This window comes from Diaporthe amygdali (genome assembly GCF_026229845.1).
Source record: "Diaporthe amygdali strain CAA958 chromosome Unknown NODE_5_length_1802954_cov_64_987939, whole genome shotgun sequence".
Classification (NCBI taxonomy): domain Eukaryota; kingdom Fungi; phylum Ascomycota; class Sordariomycetes; order Diaporthales; family Diaporthaceae; genus Diaporthe; species Diaporthe amygdali.
Window position 1 is genome coordinate 1,740,819 of NW_026517025.1, and position 17,886 is coordinate 1,758,704.

Consider the following 17,886-nt stretch of genomic DNA (forward strand, 5'->3'; position numbering starts at 1 on the left):
CAGCCTCGTCGTGTTCATTCTTTCATAACGATTTCACTCAAGAACTTGGCATTGTACAAAATCTATTCCTACACGTTCGTTCACAAATCCAACATGCATTCATTCATTCCTGTGGCTGTCGCCACTATTCTTCCTTTCACTCTGGCCTATCCACGAGACTTCTATGGAGGGTTCCAAGGCGTGCCGAAGGCCCATGCCCATCAGTCCGGCTCACTTGCAGCGACTGCGACAGCTACCGCAACAGCTACCGCCAAAACCACCGGCTCAGGCTCTGTAGAAGGCGGGTCTTCTGGCGGATCTGGCGGATCCGCTTTATCCTCGCTCCCAGGTGGCTCTGGAGTTGGCGGTACGACGTGCACGGTGACCGAGCTTTCCCAAGTGACAGCCTCGGCAGCGGCCTGCTCCAATGTCCTTCTGAGCGGCGTGACGATCCCTGCATCATCAACTCTGTCCGTCACTGTCCCTACCAGTGGTGCCCTCCTCTTTGCTGGCACCATGACCGTCGAGTACACTCCGGACTCCGAGTATACTCCCATTGTCCTCAAGGGCTCTAACGCCAAGGTTGCTGGTCTCGCTGGTGCCGTCATCGACGGTCTAGGCGCGAAGTACTGGGATGGCGAGGGCTCAAACGGGGGCACAGATAAGCCAGACCACTTCTTCAAGCTGTCAGACATGGAGAGCTCCACCATCGAGCAGCTCACAATCCAAAACTGGCCGACACATCTGTTTTCCATCGACGGGTGCTCAGACATCACCATCAGCAATGTTATACTAGACAATTCCGCCGGTGACGAAACGAATTCTGACGGCGATGCATTGGGCCACAACACGGATGCTTTTGACGTGTCATCCACAGATGGCCTCCACGTCACTGGTGCGACAGTATATAACCAAGATGACTGTGTGGCTGTCAACTCGGGGTCCAACATGGTATTTGAGAACATGTACTGCTCCGGAGGCCACGGGCTATCGATTGGGTCCATTGACAGCGGTGTTACGGTCAAGAATGTCACTTTCCAGGATTCGTCGGTCGTTAACTCGGACAATGGATGTCGCATCAAGACCGATGCTGACGGCTCTGACTCAACTGTGTCAGGCATCACATACTCCAACATAGTTCTCAGCGGCATCACTGAGTAGGTCGCCCCTGCACACAAGCCAAAACATAGGCTTTGAGAAGCAAGTCCTCGGGTCGCTAACAGTCGTGTCATAGTTATGCCATTGATGTCCAGCAAGATTACGAAAACGGTTCTCCCACCGGTGACCCTACAACCGGCATCACCATCTCCGATGTTACCTTCTCCTCTATCACTGGCTCAACGTCTGGTGACGACGCTTACAGCTATTACATTCTTTGCGGGTCAGACTCCAGCTGCACAGGCTTCACGTTCACCGATATTGATATCACTGGTGGCAAGACCGAGTGTAAGCCTGATTCCTCGGTGTGTCCTTCTTCAGTCTCCGGGTAAATTTCAGGAAGGACCGGGCTGCGAGGACTTTTGAATGTCGGCGGCAAATACTTTAAACCCCATTTTCCCACGCATTCGCGCATGTAAATCATTTCCATCTTTCAAGGGTCAAGACAAAGCCGTTTATGAACCGGCAAAGTTGAAACCTTCTCCTGTAAAATATTTACCCACTCATGTAGATGCTTATGCGGCTGGACGGGATACCGCAAGAGAGGATTAGTTCTACATTATACGCAACAGATTAATTTCAGTTGATCTGTCATGGTCTCTTGTTTCATTACCTTTTGGCGAATGGTGGACACTCATTCGGTGATTAGCTGTCGTGTGAAGTGATGTATGAATGGCTTCTTGGTTGCTTAGACATTGTCATAGGAATCAGGGCACTCATTTGGAAGAATAACACATATGAAGACACTGGAGAGTATTCTAGAAGGTCTATATTCGATAGTATCTGAAGATCGACTCGGACTTGCTGCTGTAATTTCACGAAGAACTGGTCTAACCATGAAACTCGACTCGCAGTTGCCCTAAAACTCTTACTGAAGAGCAATTCGCAACAATGCTGAGGCCTGGAAGGTTACAAAACGTGCATGAAAAGGGGCGACTTGTCACCCATATCCAGTAATTCGTCTTCCGTATACTTTGCCCTCACCTCTGCCTCCGACATTCTTGCTTTGCGAGCATTCGTCCACTTGTAAATCATCTCCAGCAGGAACGATACCAACAGCCCTGTAGCGCCAAACGACAGACCAAGGCCAAACCCGGTGTAATACTGTGGGCTCTCCTTGTCAATGAACATGAAGCTCCCAACAATGCCGCCGCAGTTACCCGCTGCATTCATGAGTGCCACACCAATACTTCGCCGCGTCGCGGGGGCAAGGTTGTTTGCGTTCCAAGCTGCAGCAGCCGGCTGAATAGGGTAGATACCTGCACAGACTAGGCACACTGCAAAATAAGCCGCACCGAGGTTGGCGGATAGGGCACCGTGGAAAGAGATGATGATTGCGTAAGCGACAATCAGCATGGACATTGGGATAGCAACAAATGGCATGCGCCAGTAGAAATGATCTGATAGGCGAGCGAAAAATATAGACGAGATTGCGCCAACAACGTACGGGGGTGCGGACATAAGTTGAGCGTTGGTTGTTGAGAAACCCATTACTTTGGTGATTGTTGGCATGGTAAACTTGGTACCTTGGTGTCTGTTAGTGAGTCGTCTTGTAATTCATGGCCAATGTGATATCATACCGTAGGAAGTCGCAGACTGGCAAAACAGGAACCAGGCCTGCAGATACAGACGCCAGTTCATCAACACAATCTTGAGGTCTCTCATCTTGAAACCGGATTCCTCGTGGAACCGCCCCCCTTGTTTGATGAACATCTGGAGCTCCAGGAATCGAATTTCATCCGAGTCGAGCCAGCGTTTGCCACGCTTCGGAGAGTCGATCAAAAGGAAAAAGCAAGCGATACCGAGGATGACGGTAACGATTCCCTCTAGGATAAAGATCCACCGCCATCCGCTATATCCTCCAGTCCCATCCATCTTTGCAATCCCGGCGGCGAGGAGTCCAGAAAATGCACCAGACAATGCACTAGCACAGTAGAAGTAGGAGATGCGGGTGGCTAAGTTCTTCGGCATATACCAGTAGGAGCATAGGTAGATCGCGCCAGCTGTTTTGTGTAGAGGTTAGTGACTGCACTATCAGGGGGTTGCAGAGGGAAGTGAACAATCTCAGCCTCGCCGAACGCTTCCCAAAAGCAAATGGGGCTAAGAGATTCACATACGGAAGAATCCAGCTCTGATAACACCAATTGTTAGCCACAGCAAATAATTTGCACAGGACTCCATTATACACTCACTCGAAGACGCCAAGTAAGATACGTGTAGTCATGAGCCCACCATAATTTTTGACAACTCCAGTAAGGGTCATAATGATGCCCCATATAGTGATGAGAGTCCCCAGGTACCACGAAGGTCGACCCCATTTCTTGAGAAGAATGTTGCTTGGCACTTCGAAAAGCACGTAAGGGATGAAGAAGACGGCGAGGATTGTGTTGTACTGCACTCCAGTCATATTAAGCTCTTCAATCATGCCTTCGATTTTGGCGTTCCCGATATTGGCTCGGTCGATGTGTGCGATGAGATACAGGACAGCCAGCATTGGGACCAGCCGTACGTCGACCTAGAGATATCGTTGTAAGCACTGATTGTCGTAGAAGCTTCATGCGCTGGTGCGCTGGGAAACAGATGGCTTTTCGCTTACCTTGCGGATAATCTTCTTCCTCTTCTCCTCAGGATAATTGCTGTAAAAGTCTGCATCATCTGGCGAAAGCCCAAGGACCCTGAAACCATCAATTTCAATGACCTGGGTGGTACCGTCAAGGTTCTCGACATGGCCCAAGGCCTGCTCCTTGTCCAATGATGACTTGGGAGACATTGCGAAGGCCGATTCAAGCAACGTCAGAGACGAAGGCAGTCGAGGCGGACAAGACTTCAGTTTGGTTCAGGACGCTGAACATTCTCAGTAGACCCGATGATAGCAATGGGTATAATGTTCATTTATCACTTGGGTCCTTCCGTCTGAGGACACGTTCAGCTCCACAATAAACTGATAACGGGATCCGGGGAAGTCTGGGGGAGGGCGTGGAGGAGGCTTGGCTTTTGCGGGGAACCCTGGATCCCCAACAATACGGTCGACTTCACCAGGCTCTGTTGGATGTCAGGACAGCCCCTTTGGCGAGATGAAGCTCCACTGAGGTCCGGGGCTGCGGCTCGAGATGGTTAGTTCAGCTCTCACCTGCCACCGTTGGAAGTGGAGGATCAAGCAGACAAGGATTCGTGAGATGTGTGCATGACTGCAGATGGCATCCAGAATGAGGCCACCCCAATCGCGTGACGGGTCGTTGGACCCCGACTTGTTCCACGACTTGCTTGGAGCCGGTTGGTTCAAACCCCTCTCTCCGTCTCCAGATGTCCCGGTCCTGCTTTTCCGGCGTTGGTTTTCCGCCCTTGTTTTCCGGCGTCACTTTTCCGCGTTCTTCTGTCCCGAAGCAATGGTACGGCGGTCGTCTCTGTTTACTTGGGTACCCTCCAGCGAGCTTGAATACATCTTCCGATACACACGTGGACATAAGCTGCTAGTCGAGTGCCGTTATGCGCTCGAATAAGTCGCCACAACCAGGTCTCTAAACAAGCGATGGCGGACGAGAGCAGGAACAACGGCTTGATGGCGCCCAGCCAAACTTTGATCAAAGACATTGTTATCACTCCTGTCGCCTTCCATGACATGCCCCTACTGAATAGCGTTGGCGTACATGAGCCCTTCGCGCTGAGGAGTATTGTTGAAATCATTATCGACAATGGCACGCACGGCCTCGGAGAATCTTATGGCGACCTTGCTCATCTGGACCGGATGCAGCTAGCAGCTTCCAAGATCAGAGGCCTGGAAGTCCACAACACCAATGCTGTATACCAAGCTGTCGTAGATTCTCTCGCCTCGGACAGCAGCACTGGTGGGGACGGTATGAGTGGGATGGTGACTGGAACATCGACAGCCGCTAAAGTCTTTTCTCCTTTTGAAGTTGCGTGCCTCGATATCCAAGGCAAGCTAGCTGGTATTCCGGTTTGTGATTTACTTGGTGGGCGCGTCAGAGACCGCGTCCAATACTCTGCTTACCTCTTTTACAAATGGGGTGGACATCCGGGCCAACCGGACGATGAATACGGTCCAGCTCTCGATCCCCCGGGCCTAATCAAACAAGCACACAAGATCATCGACGAGTACGGTTTCAAGGCTATTAAGCTGAAAGGCGGAGTTTTCCCTCCAAAACAGGAGGTGGAAGCTATTAAGGCTCTACACGCAGAGTTTCCTGATTTACCCTTGCGACTTGACCCCAATGCCGCATGGACAGTTGACACGTCCAAGTGGGTTGCGAGAGAATTGGATGGACTGCTCGAATATCTTGAAGATCCAGCTCCGGAAATTGAGGGTATGGCGGCCGTGGCGAAGGAAGCAAATATGCCGCTTGCAACGAACATGGCCGTCGTCTCGTTTGCCCATCTCCCGCCTTCTATCGCACAAGATGCTGTTCAAATTGTGTTGTCGGACCACCACTTTTGGGGCGGGCTGCGCCAGTCCAAGGCATTAGCGAGTATTTGTGCCACTTGGGGGATGCGATTGTCGATGCATTCCAACAGTCACTTGGGTATATCGCTGGCGGCGAGTAAGTGACCCTTAACCACCATTTTTATCTCCTAAAGGATGACCATCTGCCATATACGTGGCGAGCTGTAGACCTCTCGTTAGAAATGTTTGATGAGGTGTGGCTCCTGAGACAAAGGACTAACAGTTCATGCCCCATTTCAATACTGCTCGCTTTGATTGCCCTTTCTTTCATTGTGCTCTGAGAACTAACTGAGTGTGCTACAGTGACGCATTTGGCTTCCACGACACCCAATTTAGACTATGCCTGCGATACTCATTGGCCGTGGAAGCGCCGCGACGAAGACGTTATAGTGTCCGGTGCACTCAACTGGAAGGACGGAGGTGTCATTGTGCCAACCACGCCAGGGCTTGGAGTCGAGCTGGACAGGAAGAAACTAGCAGTTTTGCATGAGCAATACTTAAGCTGCGGTTTGAGAAAAAGAGACGATACAACGTATATGCAAAAATACCAGCCAGACTTCTCGAGCAAAATTCCGCGTTGGTAGGCCAACAGCTAGGATTTCTGCTCGAGAAGTAATTCCAAATGAGATTTTTATCTTAGTAAGATTGTTATTCCTCCTGTCCAACCTGCTTGGCGACGGTTGCTCAGTACTGGCGTAAGAAGTTCATGGATGTAGAAATTTGAACTTGTGCCCTGACGAGAACGGTAGCTGGAACAAAGCTGGGACATTACCAGGTGTTCAGGAGTACGGTCGTCAGTCGAGTGTAAACCCATGTAATTCCCCATCAAATCATTCCAGATACGAGCAAAGGGTCAAAAAGGAAGTATTTTTGCGATGAAGCGGCTCAAACCATTCAATTCAACCTCCGCATTGAAAGACCTCTCTAATCATGCCCCACAGCAGTGTTCTAGCATTTGATGTAATCAACGTGCATTAAAAGTTTGGTCATCGTTTTCCATTGAGCACAATGATTGATGTTGGGCTTGTGAACGGTCGAGATACCGCAGAACTTATCGGACCGAGTCCCGGCATTAGCAGATGATTAGATGAAGGGCACCTGAAAGTTGCTTTCGAATTCCGCGCAGATTCGAATCAGATTTGTGGTTAATGCTTCGACGAGTTGTAAGCTTTCTTAGTCCTAAGATACATAACTGCTTAATCTGCCGAGATAGTTCACAAGATCACAACAGTCTGCGGACGGGCCTAAGATCTCCTCCCGACTGTGGTATTTTCACCAGAAGAGAATGACGATATCGAAAAACTCTGCTAATTTTAAGAGCGTTCACAAGTCCCACGTTTCTAAAGAGCCCCCACCAAGGTCATGGCAAGGGCGATGTCAACAAGTCACTACGACACTGCCAGCTGGAAAGGTGTGCGAGGCCCCAACAATCCATGTCAGTTGGAGACGGACGCCTCATTCTCGAGTGGCTCAGCGAAGCGTCCGGAAAGTGTGTGAGGGCGGTAGCCGTCAACCAGCTAGTGTGACAGGCGATACCTGGGATTGGTTGCACTTTCGAGACCGTCATATCCTAGGTTTTACCGAGATTGGTCCGATCCTGACCAGGCGACCCGAGCCAGTCAGCAGTGTGCTCTCGTCCCTCATCCCCTAAATTCAGTGGCAAGCAAGGATGAAAAGTCCTGATGCAGAAGCTTCACCTGCTGGAAGAATAGCTTTATCACATTTAGTTGCAATAAAGAACGCGTGATGTCATCAAAATTGACGGTCAATGGTGTTGGGGCCTGTATCGATATTTCAGGCTTTCAAAGTGTTCTCTTGCAAACTCTTTTTCCTTTGGAATCTACTTATTTGTCTCGATTGCCGCAATTCAACGTGATGTGACCGCATTTTCATGTTTGGAGGAGACTGCACTGCGGCTAAGAGGTGTTGGCGCTATTCACTCGTCCACAACCAGTCGTTGAACCGCTCTTTCAAGACTTAATCCATGCCCGCTACATAAATAGGTCTTAGTCTATTTTAGGATAACCAACTGCATAACTCGCGCGCAGAAGCATGGTTGCCTAGCGAAGCTTGCTTCATAGATGCTTGAGACTCGGCGGTTTTAAGAACATGGTTCAAGCCTCGGAGAAAGTACAGGAATCCTGTGTGTGCTGAAAACCACTGCACCCAAACTAGGAATTCAGAACTCTTTCAAGTCCGTATCTCTTCCAGTAGACTTGAAAATGAATTCATACATACCTCAACTACTGGAAAGTGAGTAAAACGCATCCTGCAAAAGATGTATCGTGGCATCTTGAACTTTGCAGCTAGTAAGGCTCCGGGGAGCTAACACAGTTGCAGTTATTCCGAACGTCTGTGAGATCATTGAGATCGGGTTACACACGCAATCACCATGGGCGAAAGCCTATCGAATCCTCGCTAGACACCTGGATGGGACCGATGGAGCATACTTCATGAAGGTGTCGGAGGGGCATCATGGCCACGAGGCTCTGAAGGGCGAGTTCGAGGCTACAAGGCAGATGTTCACAATCGCTTCGGATTTCTGTCCGAATCCCATCGCGAGAGGCACACTGAAGGCTGCCCCTGGCTCCCATTTCTACATTTGCAAATTCTATAAGCTGTCTGAGGGCGTTCCCGAGCCGGATTCGTTTTGCGAGAAAGTTGCAAGGTTACACTCAATCCACACCTCACCCGAAGGCAAATTCGGGTTCCACGTCACAACGTACAATGGAAACCTGCCACAAGACAACACATGGTTCGACAGTTGGGAAGAGTGCTTCACCCACGGCCTGAAACATGTTTTCAAGGTTTATCGAGAGAGAGCTGGCCCCCAACCGGAGCTTGAGGCAATGCTTCCGGACTTCTACAGCAAAGTTATCCCACGCCTCCTGAGACCGTTGGAATCCGGCGGTAGAAAAGTGCAGCCATCCCTCGTTCATGGAGATTTGTGGTGTGGCAATGCTGCAATCATTGATGAGGATACCGAAGATGGTATCGCTTTTGATCCGGCCAGCTTTTGGGCGCACAATGAATGTGAGTGTACTTTGGAAACGCGTTTGGCCCAATCCTCCCGCCTCTGCTAAGCTCGATGTCAGATGAATTGGGAAATTGGCGCCCTGAACGCAATATGTTCTCACAACGCTACTTTGAGGCTTATCATACGCATATCCCGAAAAGTGCGCCAGAAGAGGACTATGACGACAGAAATGCCCTGTATAGCTTGTGTGTTCCCCTGGAACTTGTACTTCATGACCGCAAACTGACTTGATGATACAAATACTCCAGGCGCTTCAATGCGAATGGTGCCACGGTATTCCCCGACAGAAGTGAGTGCTTCCAAATGTGAGTAGAACGTAGTATCTCGAATACGACAATACTAACGTACTCATCCTACAGGGTTCTGGAGGATATGCGCAGATTAATAGACAAGTACCCGGGTGGGTTCGAAGACTGTGAATAGCTTAACTCAAATAATTTCGGGAGATCGCTTAGGCGATCGCTCCGGCGCGGCAGTAAAAGGGCATAAAGCGTGATTTAGCACGAGGCCAAGAAATAGTGCAATCTAGCCTCCGCCGTGTGATTAGACAACCACTGTGTCTCATCACTACATATACATGACCATGGCCTTATTCCGTTGAAAGTTTAGGTAGACAGTTCGCATCATTAGTATTACAACGTCGGCATGGAATATACGCGGAAAAATAGCAATTCGAGTTATTCTGTGAAAATTACGCGTTGGCTCTGTCAAAAAGTACATCAGCGTAACCGTCACGTGTTTGAGCAGAGTTTCCCCTCTGATAAGTAAAGTCGCCCCCCGCTTCCTCCAACTTTCGCCTCTTATTCCCAGAAAAGATCGTCGGGCCACTGTCCACCCGGCCACAACGTCTGGTCCATCGCCAGACGCAATGGCGCTCCCAGAATCCTTCTTGATGAATACTGGACATCGGATCCCCTCCATTGGTCTCGGTACTTTCCAAGCTGTTGCTGGGAACGACGGGGTCGCAGAGGCTGTCTCGAAAGCGCTAGCCCTAGGATATCGACATTTCGATACGGCTTTCCAATACGGCACAGAGAGACACATCGGGCAGGCTATACGCGAGAGTAGATGCACCAGAGAAGAGCTATTCATAACCTCAAAGCTGTACGTTGCGACTCTCACAGTAATTTCCAAGCTAGATCACGTTAACTGATCATTTTAGATGGAATACCTGGCATAAACCTGAAGATGTTGAAGAGGCCATGGATCGGAGCTTAGAAACTCTCGGCACTGATTACAGTAAGTATCAAGTTCTGCGGTCTGCAACGATAAAGGAACGTAAATTGAATCCGCCTGCTAGTTGATTTATACTTGATGCATTGTGGGTTGTCCCCAGCCTTGGAATCTACATGCCACTGGACTTTGCTGCTGATACAGCCTGCAAGTCCCTCATGCGTACCAGGTTGATTCTGAGCACAATGCGTTGCGGGAACCGGACGGTAGTGGCAGACCAATAATTGATACGGACTTGTCTCGGAACTACCAAGCTACATGGACGGCAATGGAAGGCTTGGTTCACAGCGGCAAGGCTCGCGCGATTGGACTGGCTAACTTCAGCATAACGAAGACGAAAAGAATTTTGGAGACCTGTCAGATCCGCCCCGCGGCGAATCAAGTCGAGCTGCACCCCCTCCTCCCGCAGCGTGTCCTAGTCGAATTCTGCCACCGTCATGGCATTCTAGTTATAGCTCATCAGCCTTTGGGTGGCGAGCCAGTAAACAATGGCCGTGAGGGACATAATGCCGGCTCCTCACCCTTGAATCATCCAACGCTCATTCAAGTGGGGACACAGTGTGGCATGACCCCCGCACAAGTCTGCCTGTCGTGGGCTGTTCAGCGTGGCATTCCAGTTGTGCCAAAGACGGTGAAAGAGGCTCGCATGGTCGAAAACAGCACCATGAGACGGCTCCCCATTGAATTGTTTGATCAAGTTGAGAATGTGCATGTGGAGACTGGAGAAATGCGATTTTTGAATATTACAGCCAAGGTTGGATTCGATATCTTTGACGAGACGGCAGATCAACCAGTGTGAATTTGGAAATAGAGCGATAGGTCTATAGATTTTTCTGAGACATAGGGCAAATGAGGTGGCGAGTACAGATTTCATTTGTCTGGTTTTGTTGTGCATATCGGGCCAAGAAAAGAGGGCCACTATAATTATTTATTTGCAGCTAATTAAAGAATATAAGTGTTCTCAACTTCCTTCTCCCTTCATGACAGCAGCTTCTTGGCCAGGCCCTGAGTAGCAGCGAGGACAACTCCCTCGGTTACCTGCTCCGGCATGCTCAGGAATGGAGAATGAGAGCTGTTCATTGTGTAAGAGACATAGCCGGTCGGAAACTGAGAGGCCATGGACTGCTGAGTTGCGAGCGGTATAGCTTGATCCTGCTCGGTGAAGAAGAAGCCGACCTCGACCCCGTTGCTCCAGGGTGCGTAGGTATTGTCGTCGGAGAAAATTCGAGCAGGTTCGGGCTTGAGAGCAGCAACGGCTTCTTCGACAAGGGTCTCGTTCGTCACATCCGCGTAGAAGACCTGAGTCGCATTTATCGGTGTGATAAATTCGCCCTACCAAACCGGGTCAGCTCGTTGCGACTCCTGAGATGGGTATAAAATTGGGAACACTCACAGAAGTATCAGGGCTCATCCACCAGAGATACTCGCCGCCGAGAGCATCAAGGAGACTGGTTTGCGCTGGTGCCGCGAAAGCAGTCATGTAAACCAGCATGATAACTCCATTGCTGCTTCCAGCGGCAGACCGATCTTTGTAACCAAAACCTTCCACAGCGACAGATGCAACCACACCACCGTAGCTATGGCATACCATGACAACGTCCTTGCCAGCGTCGGTGAGCGTGGTCAACTCTGCCGCAAGAGCAGCAGCATCTTCGGCCACACCGACTGAGGCATTGGTATTGCCGACAGAAGGCAGGGCAACAGCCTCGGTGGGGTAACCAAGTGTCTCGAGCTGTGAGCGAACTGTGTCGAAGGCCCAGGTTCCGTGCCATGCACCGGGGGTGAAGACGATGGTGGGCAGAATGTCTCGCTTAGCTGCTGGTGCTGCGAGGCCGACCGTGGCCATGGCCGTGAGGGCGAGGGCGGTGAAATGCATACTGGCTGGCCTGGTACGGTAGACACAAGGATGGATGACAGGGAAAGACGAGAGCTACCACGTGGAGGAGGATTGACTGGTGGGCGGTAGTTGAAGTCGACACCTTGGACAGAGGGCTGTGGACAGAAATCGGAAGAGAGACAATCCAGTTTCTCGGGATACTCTATCCATATATATCGCAGACTGAAGGCTCGGCAAAGGCCCGACCATGAGTTCCTGGATTGTATCCGACTGATAACAAGCTATAACTTGGCAGGTCCACTATAGGGTGCTTTGATCAATATTCAACGGATGAGGAACTGAACTCCGAAAATGGACGGGCACCCACCCCTGCGACGGAGACATGGTAGCCCACATGGCTGGTATCTATTCCGATCTTCATATCAACAATCTCCACGAAGGGGGCTTTGAGAAGTCTCAAAACGATCATACGTGAGTCTGTGTGCTAGATCACTCACATAGGTAAAGAAGGAGGGCCAAGACAACAAATACAAGATGAGTTTGCGGGGATCATAAGCGAGCGCGGAAGATCAACATAATGACCCTTGTAAGTTTGAGAACCCTGGGATGGAACGACTGGTCCATGCAGGTCCCTGGTAGCATCGGAACGGGCCTCGCCACGAGTCATATGTCTCCTTGAGCATCGGATGATGGGTGTCATGGCTGAATTTGATAGCCAAATACGGTACCAGACTAACGGATCCTAGCCGTCAATTTCAAGCTTTTGAGACTGCCGAATGATTACATCGGGAGCGACCTCGAACCACGTGGACTGGCCCACACCGGAGAATGGGGTCCTGTCGCTCAATACATTGGGTTCTATTGCGGTCTCGAGCCTCGTTGACGTGGATCTCGGGTCTCGCGACGATGAGACGAGGCCGAGTAAACAGACAATTGCTAGTATCATTATACATAGCATTACGTCCAAACATGACTGGCGAAACAGTCTCCTTCGTTATTCAAAGTTCGAATGCATTCATTTTCAGAGGGCAAGCGCGTAGAAGGAAACTGAAGAGAACAAAGATGAGAGAATGATCGCACAGAAAAGAGATGGAGGTACTCGCACTCTCCGTCGTACCGGATTTCTTCTAGCTACCTCCCCGGTACCTATTACTTGATCATACTTCAGGCGGTCTATCGCATCGGCCGCGCTAGGTTTGAGGATTGCTATTTTCAACAGAACCTGAAGTCGGGTGCAAATCTCGAGGAACAAAATTGTGTCTCTCCCAGTACAACTCGCCACACGGGGGGGGGGGGGGGGGTTTGCTAGTCTCCAAAGTTTGTCATCCTGCACAATATCTTGGTCACAAGTATATCGATGCTTCATCACTTCGCTCACGCTAAAAGCCACGAAGCAAAAAGAATCATCGAGTCCCACAAGCCGGCTTTCAATTAGTCGAGCAAGTCCTCGAACTTGACATCCGTTGCTAACTATCATAGCCTTGAGCAGAAGCTGCCATAAGAACAAACAATGATTTATATAGTCTTTGCTCTTGCGACTGAGGGCGATATTGATAGTTTTCAGATTGAAGAACATCTTGCTGGTTCAAATTCTTTATACTAGGGTGATGGTTCCACGGCTAAAGCTCGATTTCCGGAATACTAAGTGTTCCAAGACATCAATGTAGGTAGCTATGGTCTTGTAATTACTTATGCTTTGCACGTTGCTACCGGCTTGTGATTCAAAAGTTCCGTGTCTCCCTTCTCCACATAATACCATCTAGGTATGTCTCATATTGGCTAGGAACGGATATCACTTATGTATGTAACAGAAGAACATACAATAGCTCCGCATGCAGCGAAAGCTCGTTGTTCGGGTCTCTATTCTAGGGTTCGAAGCGCCTCGTCCGGTTATGTAACTTGTACATTCCAGATCAAATTAAACAAAGTCAAAGCTTTCTCCGGGCTCAGCATCATGGCTTTAGTCTAAAACATCAAGGGTGATGCCCATTTGAGAGCGTTCAAGACAAAGTTTCACAATACTTCATTGCAAAACAGGGGACTGAAGGCTTGAGACTCTCTCCTTTTCCGCAGGTCAGTCCCTGGCTAAAAACAACCAGTAATGCATCCGTGGTATGGAATAAATGCTCCCTATGCCTCTGGATGTGTGACAACTGGGGACGCCAGTGGAGACTAGAATTTCCATGATTTGTTAGCGGTGGCTCCTTCCTTGGTCACATATTCTAGGCGAATCTTCCACATGATGATTTGCTGTGTGGCGTGCAGCGTCCATCCTTCTCTCTCTGCTTCCTCCCCGACCTGGTCCTTACGTGGTAATTTGAAGACGATCGCGCCAGTCCCTTACTTTCCGTGCCGCAAAGTCTCAAGACTCAATGCCTTCATATGCGCAAATGTGCATCCTCGTCTGAGTGGAGCAAATCGCCGGAACTGCATAGATTGTAACTTGACACATGCCGTGTTGTGCAAGCAGGTTTTCCACACCCTATTCGTATCAGCAGCTACTGCCGGCTGAACTTTTGAGAGCCCACTCGCATAATGCAACCACAGCCTTGAGCATCCTACCCCCAAACATCAACAACCTTGTTTTGACTTGGGAGTGGTGACATACCCTTACAAGCGCTGGACAGGATCATAGACACGCGTAAGCAATTCAGTAGTTTGGTTCCTTTAGCCCGGCGCAGCAGCAACAGTACGGAGCGTTAGCTGACTTCTACTACCCTCAGCGCAGAAGCCATATCTAGGTTGAAGGGTCTCGCCATTGAACCTTGGCTGGCAGACGCAGTTGGGCGGACTGTAATTGATACCGTAGAGACTACTCGGGGATTGAGAACATTGGGGTACTTAGTGCGTGCTTGCTGGCAGTGGATCAAACCCTGGGCCCTCATTCGCAAAGAACAGCCTGAAATTAGACAAGAGTAGCGAAAAAGTCTACGAACCCTGAAACACTATACACGGCAAATACCCAACCTCTGGCTTCTCGCATCAGATAGCAGCAGCCCCTTAATGCTGCTTACCAATGTCACGCGTAATATAGGACGTGGTCTTGTTTATTATAGGACGTCCCGTCCCATCACGTCGTAGATCACCATCTGGTATTCAGACGAGAATCAGCCAGCTAAATTGCCCGGTCATGGTGGCAGGCAAAGGCCCAACCCCACGTGCTTTGGACGCCACCAATTCCGCGGTCAGTTCCGACCGGCAAGAAGAAGATAGACTACCGCAGGACCCAGCAAGCGACTTCTTGATTTTACCACAAGCACAAATCAGCCCCATGGGGCGGGACGGGACGGGGTATTCCTTCTAACTCCGGGGAAGCCCCACCGTTCCGGGCCAACTAGGTAAGACATGACGGAGGCAACGGGGGAGGGAGGCTGGGCAGGGGGGACAGGTCCCGTCATGTGTTAGGACTAGTCTCGTCCCCTTTTTGCGTGTTTCGGACCCGTCTGCAACAACTCACGAGAGCAGCAAGGGGCTCGGCTTGAGATTTAGCGTGCCTGGAACACTGGCTTGGTCCTACGGTGTCTGGCCGGGCAGCCGGCTGCGAGTCGACGCTTGCAAATGTTATATCCAGTACTACTACGCACTTTGGGATGTCCATGCCTGCGGGGTTAAGTGGTTCCCCGGACCCCGGCCCACAATACGCCCGGCGAAGACATTTCACCGCCAGCGATTGGACGCTCTGCCTGCCTGTCAGCCATCCTGCCTCAATGCTTCAATGTCCCTTCTCCCAGCCTGAAATCAGCCTCTACTCGACCCTCCCTTCTAGGAGAAATAGCATTGATAATGCCCAGTGGTAAGCGATCACAAGCTCATGACGGAGAGACTCAGCGCTCTCGGAAACGAGAGAGATATACACGTATCGCATGGTTGGTCTTACTCTACCTACACACAGCCCACCGAATGGTCCCATGCAGGACAGAGCTTGGAGGTCTTTAACTAGATGACAGACTAACACTTTCCTCAGCGAGTCCTGCAAGACGAGGAAGGTCAAGTGCAGCGGCAGCCTGCCCTGCAGCCGATGTGTGGAGCTCAACGCCAATTGCAAATATAACGACTATGTGCCGCAGCCCGACACCACGTACGAGGCTCCGTCAACATTCCCTTCGCCCCTGGCTCCGTCCATATAGCCATAGCACATGTATAGGCTCGGAAATGCTGACGATGCGACAACCTCAGGCGCGTACATGGAGCACCACCCCGAAAGGACTACGTGACGGGGGAGCTGTCTGAGGCCACCCAACACGACCTCGGACAGCTACTTTCCAGCATGAGAAAAATCTGCGACGATATTCAATCCTCCACCAGGCGTTTCAGCAGCCCGTCCCATCTCAGATCCTCGCTCAAACGCCGCCAGAGCGAGACCGTGTGCGCGAATCTCGCAACCAATACAAGTCCAGTCACTTTCGTCGATTCTCTCGACCAGGCGAGGCGGATCCTAGAGCAGCGAGGGGTCATCACAGTTCCGGCCACCAACAGCCACGCCGAACCGGACCAGTCAGACGTGGCAGATACGGCCTTCCCTGACGAGAATCCTTCAGCCGCCCTCGAAGTTGCTCGGCCGGTGCTCGAGATAGGCCACGAGAATGCGCTGTCTCATCTTGCCTCCTTCCGCGACCAATTATTTCCCGTATACCCGTGCATCGACTTAGCTCTTGCTAAGAAGAACATCGATTCGCTATTCAGAACCTCGCTTCTTTCTTTCGCGGACGGCGCCCAGGACTTGGGTGTAGACCTGATCGACATCGAGGCCACCAAGGCGGTCTTGGCTATTGGCATGCTCATCAAAGGCGACACCGATAGTCCATTGAGTTCTAACTTGGAGGCTCACCTCATCTGGAATGCCGACAACATCATGAAACGGGATCACGCGCAAATTGAGGATGTAATCATGGGCGCCCTGCTGGTGAGTGGCTCGTCTTCGTACCAGCACTGTCTGCTCGCATACGATGCTGAGATACGACTTCTGCACAGACCATCTATTTCACGTTGCGACAAGAGGTCCGAAAGGCGTGGCGAGTGGCCGGCCTCATGGTCCAGTCAGCCCTCGAGGTCGGGCTCCATAAGGAAAGATATCATCGGAATAGTAACGTTACAGCGGAGCACTCGAGCTTTCTCAAGAGATTGATGGCGTGCGTAGTTGACCTCGACAGACGATGCAGCTTCATTGCGAATTTACCTCATCACCTGCGCGACAGGGAGATTGACGACAGCGTCTTGGACTTGGTACGGGGCCTTGCCTATGAAGCCGGGCATCAAAGCTTTTTCTGCCGTAGGGAACGATATACTGATAAGGAGCATAGCACGGTCGGCATCCTCTTCTTTCGGCAATGGTCGATCTGAACATTATTCAAGCAGAGTTATTCGAACTGATCAGCACTACCAAGGGCGAGACCATTGGCTATAGGTCTAAAGAGATCAATGATCGGATGGACTACCTGGACCATCGAATCCAGAAACTTGCAGAAGAAACATCGCGGGTAGACCTCTTTTCTCCGGATTCTCTTGTCGTTCCTCCACCTGCCGACCGGGTTGTTCTGGAGTCCTTCTTCCAGATGCGCACAACATATTTGAGGATGCTGGCGCATTTTCGATCTCTGAGCTCCTGTAAGGCACTGGCTTGCAGACCTCAGTCCGCAGAAACTACTATTGCCTTACCCAAGGCTCTCGTCGAGCTGTACGGGAAGATGGCCCACGCCGCAGGACCTCGCGGTGTAAGCCAACTCTGGGGCCCCCTAGCAGACCGATTTATCATGGGGTCTGCATCGTGCATGTTTCTGGCGGCTTGTTGCAACCCAAACGCCTATGGACCCGTCTGTCGCGTCGCGTTCCACGCCGCAATCGATTACCTACTAGCCTCTCCGTACACGGGCTCTGGGTCGAAGCCGAGACTGTGGTGCTCACTGGACGAGATGCGGAGGCTTGGCGAGACCATCCAGATGCCGACGCCGGACAAGCCAACCCCACAAGCTCTCAGTGCGGATTCATCATCTGATGCGACAGCAGTCGAGCTTTTGGACTTGCCACAGGGTGTGGAAGACGATATATTTGGCGCATTTGACGCCACAGAAGACAACTACATGGCAATTTTAGGTATGGTCAGTACACAACTTGACTATTTGTCCAACCCGATATGATCGCTATTTTCTTACTGCCGCGCCATGCCACTTCTGTATATATAACACG

At 50.8% G+C, this 17,886-nt stretch overlaps 7 protein-coding genes across 7 annotated transcripts; 5 read left to right on the top strand and 2 right to left on the bottom strand.

The window, feature by feature from the left end:
• Nucleotides 1-93: 93 nt before the first annotated feature.
• J7T55_015711 (uncharacterized protein) lies at nucleotides 94-1,469 on the top strand (the record flags this gene model as incomplete). The annotated part of the gene is made up of 2 exons (XM_053139969.1): nucleotides 94-1,136; nucleotides 1,214-1,469. 2 exons carry the CDS (start codon nucleotides 94-96, stop codon nucleotides 1,467-1,469), a joined length of 1,299 nt encoding a protein of 432 aa, XP_052997429.1.
• Nucleotides 1,470-2,046: 577 nt separating this feature from the next.
• On the bottom strand, nucleotides 2,047-3,907 carry J7T55_015712 (retrograde regulation protein 2; the record flags this gene model as incomplete). Its single annotated transcript, XM_053139970.1, has 5 exons — nucleotides 2,047-2,663; nucleotides 2,718-3,140; nucleotides 3,255-3,268; nucleotides 3,330-3,652; nucleotides 3,734-3,907. The coding sequence occupies 5 exons, from the start codon at nucleotides 3,905-3,907 to the stop codon at nucleotides 2,047-2,049; spliced, it is 1,551 nt and encodes a 516-aa protein (XP_052997430.1).
• Nucleotides 3,908-4,343: 436 nt separating this feature from the next.
• On the top strand, nucleotides 4,344-6,180 carry J7T55_015713 (glucarate dehydratase; the record flags this gene model as incomplete). Its single annotated transcript, XM_053139971.1, has 3 exons — nucleotides 4,344-4,526; nucleotides 4,652-5,693; nucleotides 5,900-6,180. 3 exons carry the CDS (start codon nucleotides 4,344-4,346, stop codon nucleotides 6,178-6,180), a joined length of 1,506 nt encoding a protein of 501 aa, XP_052997431.1.
• Nucleotides 6,181-7,818: 1,638 nt separating this feature from the next.
• J7T55_015714 (uncharacterized protein) lies at nucleotides 7,819-9,056 on the top strand (the record flags this gene model as incomplete). Its single annotated transcript, XM_053139972.1, has 5 exons — nucleotides 7,819-7,849; nucleotides 7,937-8,629; nucleotides 8,692-8,818; nucleotides 8,882-8,938; nucleotides 8,993-9,056. 5 exons carry the CDS (start codon nucleotides 7,819-7,821, stop codon nucleotides 9,054-9,056), a joined length of 972 nt encoding a protein of 323 aa, XP_052997432.1.
• A 445-nt stretch (nucleotides 9,057-9,501) lies between these two features.
• On the top strand, nucleotides 9,502-10,665 carry J7T55_015715 (uncharacterized protein; the record flags this gene model as incomplete). The annotated part of the gene is made up of 3 exons (XM_053139973.1): nucleotides 9,502-9,737; nucleotides 9,796-9,872; nucleotides 10,019-10,665. The coding sequence occupies 3 exons, from the start codon at nucleotides 9,502-9,504 to the stop codon at nucleotides 10,663-10,665; spliced, it is 960 nt and encodes a 319-aa protein (XP_052997433.1).
• A 179-nt stretch (nucleotides 10,666-10,844) lies between these two features.
• Nucleotides 10,845-11,742, bottom strand: J7T55_015716 (uncharacterized protein; the record flags this gene model as incomplete). The annotated part of the gene is made up of 2 exons (XM_053139974.1): nucleotides 10,845-11,198; nucleotides 11,260-11,742. 2 exons carry the CDS (start codon nucleotides 11,740-11,742, stop codon nucleotides 10,845-10,847), a joined length of 837 nt encoding a protein of 278 aa, XP_052997434.1.
• Nucleotides 11,743-15,299: 3,557 nt separating this feature from the next.
• Nucleotides 15,300-17,837, top strand: J7T55_015717 (fungal specific transcription factor domain protein; the record flags this gene model as incomplete). The annotated part of the gene is made up of 5 exons (XM_053139975.1): nucleotides 15,300-15,496; nucleotides 15,668-15,793; nucleotides 15,880-16,606; nucleotides 16,675-16,926; nucleotides 17,004-17,837. 5 exons carry the CDS (start codon nucleotides 15,300-15,302, stop codon nucleotides 17,835-17,837), a joined length of 2,136 nt encoding a protein of 711 aa, XP_052997435.1.
• Nucleotides 17,838-17,886: the final 49 nt, after the last annotated feature.